A 12,002-nucleotide genomic window follows, 5' to 3' on the forward strand; every position below is an offset into this window, starting at 1 on the left:
GCCATCTCAGCTACTTTGAGGGGCTGAAGCAAAAGGATCACAAGTTCAAAGTTAGACCGGGCTACAGGATGAGCAAGCTCTAGGTCAGCCTGGGCGACAATAACACCCTGCCTCAAAAAGTTACAACATGGCAGTTGCCTATCATGTGTGAGACCCTGGGTGCAGTTCTCAGTTTAAAAAAAAAAAAAAAAGAAAAAAGAAAAACCCATTCTACACAAGTATGTTTAACCATTCTACCAAAAACTCTAGGATCTGTGAAAGTTCCCCAGTAGTGAAATGGTTAAAGAACTTGAGTAGCTTCAGCCATGACTCAATAGATTTGGGACTCTTTTTGCTCAGAAGCTATTGTCATGTTGACATCAGCTGCATGAAGCTCTACTTCCTCTGTAAAATATTTAACTTCTGATTTAGCATCCCTCCAACAGTTAATAATCTGTAAGGATCTACCCCCGTGGCCATTTCCCCTCTTCCTTGTTTCCTTTCTTAGAGATAACACATCTGGAACCAAGCTGAGGCTGAGACAACCCTGGCTTTGCACTTGGCTCGTGGGGCCTTTTCTGAGAGCTGATGGGCTATTTCAATGATGTTGGTTAGCTTTCACACTCTGGCTTAGTGAAGAGAACTTGGAAATGCCTTTTTGCTTCTGTGTTGAAAATGTTGTTGCTCTTATCTGGGATTTTATTTCAAATCTTGGAGGAAGAGAGGAATAGGTCACTGTCTGCTATTTCCTGTTGCCTTTGGCGCCAGAAATCAGCCAAAGGACTTTTAAGCACAGTGAGAGCTGGAAGAAAGGCCAAAATTAACTAACTTTAAAACACACAGAATCAACCAAAAATGTGACCTTGACCGAGACTGAGTTCTAGAACATTTCTGGGGAGGTATTGGAGATGTGGTGTTCTTTTCCTCCTGAGGGATCTCACTAGGTATCTATCCTACTCAAATTCCGCACAGCCTTAAGGAAAAACCTATTCCCTTGTGATCTCATTGTTTCTCAACACAGGGAGGGGTGTGTGTGTGTGTGTTTGCTTGCTCATTCCTCTGGAAAGTGTAGCCCACAGAGACATATTTTCTTGGTTGAGAGGAGAAAGGGCTAAGTGGCTCTTGGGTTTGAGATCAGGACCAGGCTGTGTAGAAGGTGACGGTATGACATGCACTCCTGACAGGCTTCCTCTGGAAGCCTGTGAAGATGCTCTGGGCGGCTCCCATCCCTGAAGTAGGCGGGAGCTGCTTGGGGGATCCCACAGGATGTGCTCATTCCAAGTTTTCCCCAGATTGAGTGGCTGCTGGGGCGTGGCGTGTGTGTGTGTGTGTGTGTGTGTGTGTGTGTGTGTGTTCGTTCGTTCTGTCGAAAAGCCACAGGGAGCCCCTGGGAGACAGTCTCATTGTTCCTGGGCCTCTTATGGTATGGGAAAGCTTAACACTTCATGCAGCTCTTCTTTGGGTATAGTAATAAACCATCTGTTCATTTGATCTGTGGTTCTGAATCCCTGTTCTCTGGTCGAGCCCCTGTCAGAGGCTTCTGTGTGTCTGTTTGCGTCAGGGGTGTACACACACATGTACATATCAGTATCAGGGGATTGTCATAATCACTCTTGACTTTTTTCCTTTTTTTCTCTTTTTTTGAGCCAGAGTCTCTTACCTGGAGCTCATTGATTGGGCTCATCTGGAGGACAACAAGCCCCAGAGATCCTCTTGTCTTTTCCTGCTCAGTGCTAGTATTACAAGTGACTTTGCCATGCCTAGCTTTTATGTGGGTGGTAGGAGTTGAACTTAGGTCCTCATGCTTGCACAGCAAACCCTTTACCAACTGAGCCATCTCCTCTGCCCCTGTCAGGAATGTTACTATCCTTCACAGCGTGTTCCATTCTAGAAAAGGCCGAGATGAGAGGTTAACTTGCTTTTGTACATAGGTGAGCGGGTGCGGGGGTGATTCTCTCCATTGCTGGATGCCTGGGGTAGTGCAGTTTGCTTTCCTTCCTGCTTACACTCCAGCCAAGCCAAACGACCTTCAGTCCTCTAATTGAGGCGGGGGAAGAAGCTCCCGATGCCAATAAATCCTACAATGTCATTTCATATCTTTAACTTCATATTTTTAGTTTCATAGTGCTAACCTGGGTCTTGCTTGCAATCAAGTGGAAAGTATAATTTGTAATCACCAAACACCTTCTTTTTATTCTTTACACTTGTATTCAAGTACTAACAGTGTAGACAGCAATATTATTTCCTGAAATGCATCCCCATCCTGTAATGACTAAGGAATAAACATCTACCGTGCCACCCCCACCTAAGATTCTCTGCCTTTGTTGAGTATGGTGGCACATACCTTTATTCCCAGCGCTTGGGAGGCAGAGGCAGGTGGATCTCTGTGAGTTTGAGGCCAGCTTGGTCTACAAAGCGAGTCCAGGACAGCCAGAGCCTCACAGAGAAACCCTATCTGGAAACAAAAAAAACAAAACAAAGCAAAAAAGATTCCGTGCCTTCTGCTCATCAGTGAGATAAGCTCTGAGTTCCTCACCTCCATCTCCATTTCACCTCGGGCCACTCCCTCCCTCTTACGATCTCTGACCATGTAAAATTGCGACCCACTCCGAACCCCTTGTCATCTTCTTTACACCTGAAAACACTTATGCATGATTCTCATCTGATAAGCTTTCATTGGTCCTTCAGGAACTACCTTTTACAGATGTCCGCTCCCCCAGAACCCATCCCTGGTAAACTCAGCCTCATCCTGTATCATCTGCCCACAGAAACTAGACCTCACTTTGAATGACCGTTGCCTGTGGGCTTCTTGATGGACAGGGCTGCATCTTTGTCACAGTGACCCTCCTGGTTCCCAGTGTGATACCCAATAGATGGATGAGGATGGTTGGGTAGCATTTTTGAATTTGTCACTTGGAAAACTGCTGATCTTATAAAACTAAGAGTTTCACATACCCATTTGGTTTCTCAAGGTTTGACCACCACATCTAAGATAACTGAGTAACCAGAGAACTCTAGGTCCGGTTATGACTTGGTGTTTTCTTCTAGATCTTGGAAGCCCTGAAGGCATTGCCCTTGACCATCTTGGCCGAACTATCTTCTGGACGGACTCTCACTTGGATCGAATAGAGGTCGCAAAGATGGATGGCACGCAGCGCCGAGTGCTGTTTGACACCGGGTTGGTGAATCCCAGAGGCATCGTGACAGACCCCATAAGAGGGTATGTTTGCCTACACATATCTGGGGTTTTTGTTTGTTTGTTTGTTTTTGTTGTTGTTGTTTTGTTTTTAGTCTCTGGCTTTTTCTGATGGTCTCAGGTCATGATGCCAGCGTTGCTCTCCTGAGCTGATGAGGTGCTGACACACTCACCACAATGCACACTTCATGCCATGCTCCAGTTTCACGTTTTTGCTTTTGTTTTTTTGTCAAGAGACTTTGTAGGGTGATAGCTCAGAAAGTGAGTAATTTCTACGTAGGCTGAATGTGAACTAACACTCAACTTGGTGTGAATGCTGTGAGAATATGTGTTGGGTGCTCTTCACCACGCCCCTGGCACTCCTTGTTGGACCAGATGTGGCTCGAGCATCCTGGAGTCCCCTTCTGCCCATTTCTCTTTTCACCCTATGGCAAGCTCTCAGTCTTACATCCCAGACCCCATCTCCGAGACACTCTGAAACATTCCCTTGGAGACGATAACATCACTTGGACTGTGGCCACTCAGCTACCTCGCACACAGCAGACATTTCCCCTGCTCTCTCTGCTCGTGTTTGCATCTTGCTTTAGTCAAATCACAGTGTTTCGCCATGGCCTTTTATGTAAGTTTGTCCCTCGGGAAATTACTGTTTGTTTACATCAGGTCCAAAGTTTATGTGTGTGTGTGTGTGTGTGTGTGTGTGTGTGTGTGTGTATTTGGTAACAGACCTTGTGTGTCATTCCTCAGGCGTTGTCCACCTCTTTTTGAGAAGGGTGTCTCTCCGTCTCTCCAAGTAGGACAGGCTGCCCCCTTCTTCCCAGTACTGAGATCACAACCCTGAGTTACCACACTTGGCTTTTTGTTTGGTTTGGTTTTATTTTTAACACGATGCTGGGGATTGAACTCGGGTCCTCACTGTAGCTACTGAGCTATCCCCTCAGCCACCCAAATTTTCTCAAGAGACTATAAAGAAAAGAGATGCTGTTAGTAACAGATCAGCCAATTAAACAAAGAGCTGAGTTAACCCTAAGATCCATCTTAGCAGCTCAGGATCTCCCTTAGCTGTGTTAGTTTCTTGTCTGCTGATCTCTTCCGACCTGGTCCTTTTTAAAGTGTTTTCGGGGTCTTGCTCTTTCTTTCCCCTCTGCTACCTCTTCCAGGAACCTCTACTGGACAGATTGGAACAGAGATAATCCCAAAATTGAGACTTCTTACATGGACGGCACCAACCGGAGGATTCTGGCGCAGGACAACCTGGGCTTGCCCAACGGCCTGACCTTTGATGCATTCTCATCTCAGCTCTGCTGGGTAGATGCAGGTAATGGGACGCCTGACATCATCTGCACACAAGTCTCCATGTCCTTATTCTTCTTGCTCTAGAGTTGGCAAATCTCACCCACTGCCTGTTTCTGTGTAGCGAATAAGCTCAGAATAATTTTTACATTGTTAAGTGTTACCATTTTAAGTGTTGTCATAACGTATAGCCTCGTATCATACTTGATTTTGTCTTCTGGCATGCAGAACCTGAAATAATTGCCAGATGGCTCTATAAAAAAATAATAACTGACTCCTATTTTTGTGGGAGGTTACCGAGGATTGAGTTTAGAGCCCTGAGTATGCCATATTTCCAGAGATAATAGAGCACCCTGCATAGAGTCCTTCTTGTTCCCCTGCTCCCTCTGTGCAAGGTGTCCCTCGGACTTGAGATGTGGGAAGGATGCTTACCAAGCAAGAGCATCCCTCATCTCTCCCTGTGAAGGTCTGTGCTTGGGTACCTTCTCTGTCCCACAGCTAATTAGGACAGAGAGTGGGATGTGAACACTTACATGTTCACACAAGCCCGTGATGACCATCACGCACGTGTTAGTAGGAGCCCGTCACAGCTGCCGATCAGTCACGGTTCTTCAGTGCCCCGACTCTGGGAAAAAAGGGTCTGGAGAGACTGAGAGGGGGAGGGCCTTGAACAAAAGCCTGAAGAGAGCAGGGTACCCCCTGAGACAAAGATCTGGGAAGGCTGGCACAGGCCTCACAGGCTTCCTGGCTCACATATCCTCAGCAGAGCCAGGTGTGGGTGCGGGAACTCAGGTGGGCATAGGCTGATGAAAGGGAAAAAAAGACAGGAGGCAGAGACGGAATGCCAGTACTGAAGAGCCGGCTCTCCATGTTCCCTGAGACATGTCAGCTACAACACTGAACTCGCTCACCCTTGTCTTTTAGACTCTTGTTTTCTGACACAAAGGGCTCATTTCTCGCATGAACAATGACCAACTTGTGTTTGCCACACACAGGCACCCATAGGGCAGAATGCCTGAACCCGGCTCAGCCTGGCAGACGCAAGGTTCTCGAAGGCCTCCAGTACCCTTTCGCTGTGACAAGCTATGGGAAGAATTTGTACTACACAGACTGGAAGACGTATGTAGGCCGCTGTCATGCGTGTATTCTGGGTAGATCTCTGCCCTTCCCTTTGTCTGTGGGCGTCTTTGCTTGTGGCCTCTTGGCCTAAGCTTTGACCCTCAGTGATGTCCCCTTCTTCCCTCTTCCTGGCTGTCAGGAGCTATGGAAGAGGGTAGAGGCAGAGGGCTGGCAAATCTCAGAGGGGAGCAGTGGTAACGTCTATCATTCCCAATCCTGGGTCTTCCTGGGCATGCCTGCTCTTTCTCCAGGAGCTGCCCGGGGTCACATGGACGCTAGGCTCCAAGCTTTTGTCATACTTCTATATCAGCGCAGTGTTTAAACTGCAATATTCCCACAGCTGCTTCTGGACAAAGAACTTCCTCAAAGGGAGAGTCACCACAAGGAGGCAGCTGGCCAGGAGCACCTATATGTCACCGGGAATTTAGAGCAAAGTGTGGGGGGTGGGGGGCTAGGTTATTTTGGTCCTTATTTTAAAAAGCCAATGATCTACCGCCTTGGCCCAGCCTGGGGTGGGAGGGAGATGAAGAGATATGCAGAGAGCAAGACCACCATGTCCTTTTCTCTTCCAAGCCACAGGAGAGGCTGCCTAACCAGACTGAAAACAGTTCAAGCCACCATGTTCACTCTGCTCTTTGGTGCTTTACAGGAATTCAGTGATCGCCATGGACCTTGCTATATCCAAAGAGATGGATACCTTCCACCCCCATAAGCAGACCCGGCTATACGGCATCACCATTGCCCTGTCCCAGTGTCCCCAAGGTAATTCATCCACGCTGCTGAATGTGGGTCAACACTCGTAATCCCTAATCTTATCAGGGTGGCCTAAAAACATGGCCAGGCTCCTCCCTGTAGGAAGCCCAGTCTGCACGTCCTCGATACCCATCCTTTCAGTCCATCTTTCTCTGGTGTCTGGGATGGGAGCGTCCTCTGCCTCAGAGACTACATGATGCTACTAGTAGCCACAGTGGGTGAGGTGTGGTCACTTCCACCAAGGGTCTTCATTATTGAATTAGGAACCAGAGATATAAATGAGAAGCATAGTTATGGCATACGTGTGGCCAGGAAGCATCTTGAGTCTTCGGCTGAGTCTTGAAGGGTACACACAGTCTTCAGGCACCAAAAGAGTTCACTGTTGAATCACCAATGTTTTCAAATGTTCGACCATTTGGCCTAATAACAGCAAAAGTGACTTATTAGAAAAATGGCAGCCAGATGGCATTAAAGGCCCACACCTTTAATCCTAGCACTTTGGGAGACAGCGGCAGGTGGGTCTCTGTGAGTTCGAGGCCAGTCTGTGCTACAGAACAAAATCTAGGACAATCAAGACAGAGAAACGTTGTCTAGATCTGCCCGCCCCCATGGAAGATCTAGAAAGACGTTCAGCAACTAAAGGGTAAGCTTTGTAGGTGTAAGGACTGGAGCTCAATCCCTAGAACACACATGAAAGCACGCCGGGCCTGGTGACATGACCTTGTGACAGCAGTGGAGAGGCAGAGACAAAAGACTCACTGGGGCTCTCTAGCTAGCCAGCCCAGCCTACCGGAAACCAGGCCAATGAGAGCATTCTGTCTCAGAAGAAGAGAGATATGCTAACTTGGCTGTCCCCTGACTTCTGCCTGTATGCGTGTGTGCCCTGGAACATACTTACATACACATGGGTCTGTATGCACGCAAACACACACAGGCATATACACATGAAGTTGCCTCATGTGCTCGGTGCTGTTACTCCCATTTTCATGCATGAGGAAATGCGAACAGTGAACTTCATGCGCTTGGAGCAGCAGAGCTGCAGGTGGGTCCTGCAGGTGGCCTGGCTCCCACATCTGGGTGGAACCGGGTCTCCGCCCAAAGGCTTCTCTCCTGAGCCATCCTCTCATGCCTGCTCCCAGCCAGTGTGAGGCCATGGCTCTGTTACATGGAAAATATCTGCTCCGTGCTAGAGTTGGAGCGTCATCCCTGTGGTCTGTGGAATAGACTCTGCCCAGCCGCCTGGGCTAGTTCCTTTTCTCATTGCTGTGACAACACACCTGACCAAAGCAACTTAACGAAGAAAGAGCTTACGTGGCTCCCAGTTTCAGGGCAGAGTCAAAGCGGTGGCCCGTTCGCACTGCAGTCAGGAGGCTGGTGCTCAGCCTGCCTCCTCATTTTTTTATTCACTCCAGCAAACCAGCCCTTGGAATAGCCACTGCCCACAAATAGGGTAGACTTTTCCCACTTCAGTTAACTTACTCTAGAACTTCCTAACAGACATACCCAGAGGTGTGTTTTTGTCATAATTCTAAATCTTAACCAAGTTCACAATCAAGATTAACCACGCACCTCCAAATTAGGAATGCATGTTCTCGCCCTGTCTAATGCTTATTTATTTATAGTTTTCCAAGACTGTTTCATTGTGTAGCCCTGGCTGTTCTGGGCTCACTTTGTAGAACAGGCTGGCCTCGAACTTATAGAGATCCACCCGCCTCTGCCTCCCCACGTGCTGGGATTACAGGCGTGCATCACTGCTTCCAGCTGCCCATCTTATTTATGATAAACAAACAACAGCTCATCGTGGTCCCTTGAACCCACAAGGAGGAAAATGAGGAGGCTGGTGCAGGTATCAAGTCAAGGAGGAGACTATGACGCTGATTCCCATCTTTTCCAGGCCACAACTACTGCTCAGTGAACAATGGTGGCTGTACGCACCTCTGCTTGCCCACGCCAGGAAGCAGGACCTGCCGGTGTCCCGATAACACCCTGGGAGTTGACTGCATTGAAAGGAAATGATGACCAGAATGCCTTGCTCCCTCTCCAAGTATTTCACAGCAACACCCTACTTGAAATGACTCGATTCAGACAGAAAGTTGTCCTGCCGTGGAGTGACCAATAGGCCCATGTGTACCGAGCTTGAACCCCCACAACTTCACCTCAATCTTCTAAAACAGTCACTCTTAGCTCAGTAGTGGAAAAATCTCTACATGAGGGCAGGACACAAACCACCCACCCACACACACACACACACACACACACACACACACTAACCCCAGTCTGCAGATAAGATTATAAAGTTCTGGGTAAAAAGCCAAGGGTGGTGATGTATGCCTGTAACCTTGGGAGGTAGAGGCAGGAGGATCAGTTGTTAAAGGCCAATGTTGTCTATGTAGCAGGGTTCAACAGCCTGGATTACATGAGACCCTTTTTCAAAAAAGAAAGAAAATTCAGGGTGAAAAGCATGTGTCCATTCTAGAGCTGTAGAACCGTTTCCTAATCTTAGACTCCTCCATGTTAAGTAGACCCCCACAGACCTAAGCAGGCTACTTCCCTGAGGCATTACAAGCTCAGCTGTTACTCTGAGGTGCCTCAGATCTAGTCAATTTCCCAACAACCCATCCAGGTCCAGCTTAGCCAGGTAATGAGTCATATTTTCTCTCTTGGTACTGGAACCTCTGTCTTTGTGCTCCTATCTACCTACTCTCCTGTTCTATACCTCTACACCCGCCTAAGACTCTGGTTTTAATGCATGCTCTGCCATGTGATCAAAGCCCAACCATATCTAGGAATTCATGACATTTGGTGGATGGTAAAAAAGAAGCCCCTCCCAGATTAAAAAAAAAAATTCTGGTATTTCAACAGTGGCCACTGTTAATCAAGTGGGTAGGTCAAGGAAATGTCCTAGGAGAGGAATTTGAAAATGTGGAGTCAGGATGTTTGAGGATAGGGGATTATTATTTTGATGTGTCTTGAACTGCAGCAAATTCTTCCTCTTTGCCAAAGTACCTGTATTAGCATCCTGTCTATGATGCCATGCGAGTCTTCACCTCCACTCTTAGCACTAGTTCCCAAGTCTTCTCATGGAGAGGCGTCTGGGGCCCAGGCTGGGGTAGGACTTAGAGTAATGGCCCATCACAGTCCCTCACCTTTAGAACTGTACCTTTGTTTCTCCTCTGTGGCCCTTTTTGACTAGATCCTCATCTGAAGACCCAATCGAGGAAGATCTAATTGGGCATTTCTACCAGTGGTTCAGACCCTTATTTGGCCATTGGTATAGTTTCAAGGGACCTACTGCCTTTCATATTTCTGTCTAGAGTTTGTTTCAAAAATATCCCCTGACCATATGCATAGCTACTGTTTTATCTGTCTGTCTATTTATCTATCTCTTTTTTAACTGCTTCCTAGACACTTAAGCATTAGAAATTTTGGATTGAAAGTCAGGAATTAGAATTCAGCACATTGTAGGCTAAGGGCATAGACAAGACTCAGTGAGAACTATCAGGAAGTAATGGATATGGATGGAGAACAGGAAATGGAAACCTCAGGAGGAAATGGGGGGAGGGGCTTAAAGGGAGCTAAGACTAAAAGCCTTAAATAACTTCAGAGGGAAAAAAATGACACATTTTTCAGAAGAATGATTATCCTTAAAGACATAAAAGTACCTGCCTGATGCTTTTCTTAGGGAACAGAGGCCCCTGCCTCCTTTTCTTCTAGCTTCGTCACACTCAGCCTCCAACCCCATCTCTTTCTACCTCCTCTTCAATCTGCTTAGATTGGGCTAGAAACCTAAATTGGGAGGGAGCCTTTACTTAAATAATTGGAATTTAAATCGCAAGGTTTAGGGAACCTATGAATCTTCTGTGCAACCTCATAAAGTAGCCTCAGTTTTGGGGTGTTTGGGGAGGGGGATCATTTTTATGATGCCCTCTCTGTCATGTTCCTCATGATATCCACCTTTTATAACTTTTATTCATTTTACTAGATTTCTTCTAAAATGTTTTACATGGTAAATTCTCAAACTGTGGAAACCACTGAAGGTGCTTTATTAATGGTTCTGCAAATGTATACAAGTGTGGATGATTCCTCGAGTTTACAGCTGTACCAGTATTAGTGCAGAAAATTAAAAAAAAAACCTGTTAAAAATAAAATCAAATTTTGTCTTGTCTTCATTGTTTTGTTCCATGGCAGGGCGTTGCTGTGTGGAGGCCCAGATTTGACCTCACACTCTCAATCCTCTTGCCCCAGCTTCTTGAGAACTGGGTTCAAAAGCATACACTACCACAGTATGTTGGAGCCAGCTCATGATGGAAAAATATACCATTTAGGGGACCCAAGACTTCACCTGAGGAGTGGTCCATTAGCCACATAGTTTATAGAAGAGAATGGATTATAATTGGCTTTGAAATGTATTATATCACAGACCCTAAACCACCCTTATGGGAATTTTTACTTTTTTATTTTTGTTTCTTTTTGCTTGTTTATCTTCTCCCCACTCCTAACCTTCACACCCCCCCCCTTTTTTTTTTTTTACAAGAACTCAAATAGCATACCTACTAGCCTCTAATTCCCAATGTATCTAAGAATGGCTTTGAACTTCTGATCTTTCTGCCTCTGTCTCCTGAGGGTTGGGAATACTCATGTACCATCTCACACCCGACTGAGGTTGGGAATCGAACTGACTATAAGGGCTTCTAGAACCATAGGCAGGCAGTCAACCAACCCAGCTGTATTCCCAGTCTCCACCATTTTCCTTATTTTAGACCAATACATCCTAGCTGCAGGGAACAGAGCTTCCTGCTTCATCTTGGAGCTAAGCTGACCTGCTCTTCTTATCCTCAGAAAGAGGAAGGACACTTTCCTAATGGGGCCAGAGAATAGAGACCTGATTTGCTCCATTCTACCGCTGGGAGGTGCTACTCAGAGTCTCCATAATGGGCTGTGAATGGTCTCTGAGTTGGACTGAAGAACGGGGCCCAGGTGGGGCTAAGTTACTCAGAGCTCAGTGCTCCAGAGCAAGGAGTCCATACCCGAGGTGTCCCTGTGACAAGGTTTCCTTAGCAGTACCAATGAGTACCTACCTTACCGTGAAACTTGTTTGGAGAAAACAGCCTATATAAGAACTAAAGTTCACAGTGTTTTCTTGTGGCCATAAAACCCGCTTCTATCAGGAGGACATGAGGGAAGACACTAGAAAGAGAAGCTTCAGGAATCCATCCCTCCATCAGAATTGGCCTCGGTGTAAGTCTCCAGGATCTATCTTGGACCCTGCAGTGTGGAGCCTGTGGATATACCTATTCTTAGGTCAATATTAGGAACACAGAGCATGGAAGAGGCTAGTGAGTTGCAGTTAGTGTCAACCTCAGCTGAGCCTACCATTTCCAAACACTTTTACCCCATGGCAGGCTGATCTTGGGACAGTAACATACATCCCTGGTCTGGGTTATTGGAATCAGCATGGGCAGTAAGAACTTTGCTCCCGAAAACTTGATATATTCTAATACAATTCGGCTATGCTTTCTTTTTAAAAGAAAACATTTTTATTAATCCTGTAAGAAGTTCATTCACGAATACAATGTATTTTGATCATATTCATTTCCCACTTTCCCCTCCCTATCTCCTCCCAGATCCATTCCCACCCCATCCCAACTTCCTGTTCTCTCTCCTT

The 12,002-nt window shown here is 46.5% G+C and overlaps 1 protein-coding gene across 2 annotated transcripts in view; it reads left to right on the top strand.

Moving 5' to 3' along the window:
- Positions 1-10,479, top strand: part of Nid1 (nidogen 1) — a 71,999-nt gene extending 61,520 nt beyond the window's left edge. For both annotated transcript variants that reach the window (XM_055603939.1, XM_055603938.1), the window contains exons 16-20: positions 3,028-3,199; positions 4,333-4,490; positions 5,461-5,584; positions 6,234-6,346; positions 8,232-10,479. In XM_055603939.1, the coding sequence (XP_055459914.1) occupies positions 3,028-3,199; positions 4,333-4,490; positions 5,461-5,584; positions 6,234-6,346; positions 8,232-8,353 (689 nt within the window). In that variant the 3' untranslated portion in view covers positions 8,354-10,479. The remainder of the gene's footprint in view (positions 1-3,027; positions 3,200-4,332; positions 4,491-5,460; positions 5,585-6,233; positions 6,347-8,231) is intronic.
- The last annotated feature ends 1,523 nt before the right edge of the window (positions 10,480-12,002 follow it).

The sequence above is a fragment of the Psammomys obesus genome, unplaced genomic scaffold (assembly GCF_907164565.1).
Source record: "Psammomys obesus unplaced genomic scaffold, mPsaObe1.curated_primary_1811, whole genome shotgun sequence".
NCBI classification, from domain to species: domain Eukaryota; kingdom Metazoa; phylum Chordata; class Mammalia; order Rodentia; family Muridae; genus Psammomys; species Psammomys obesus.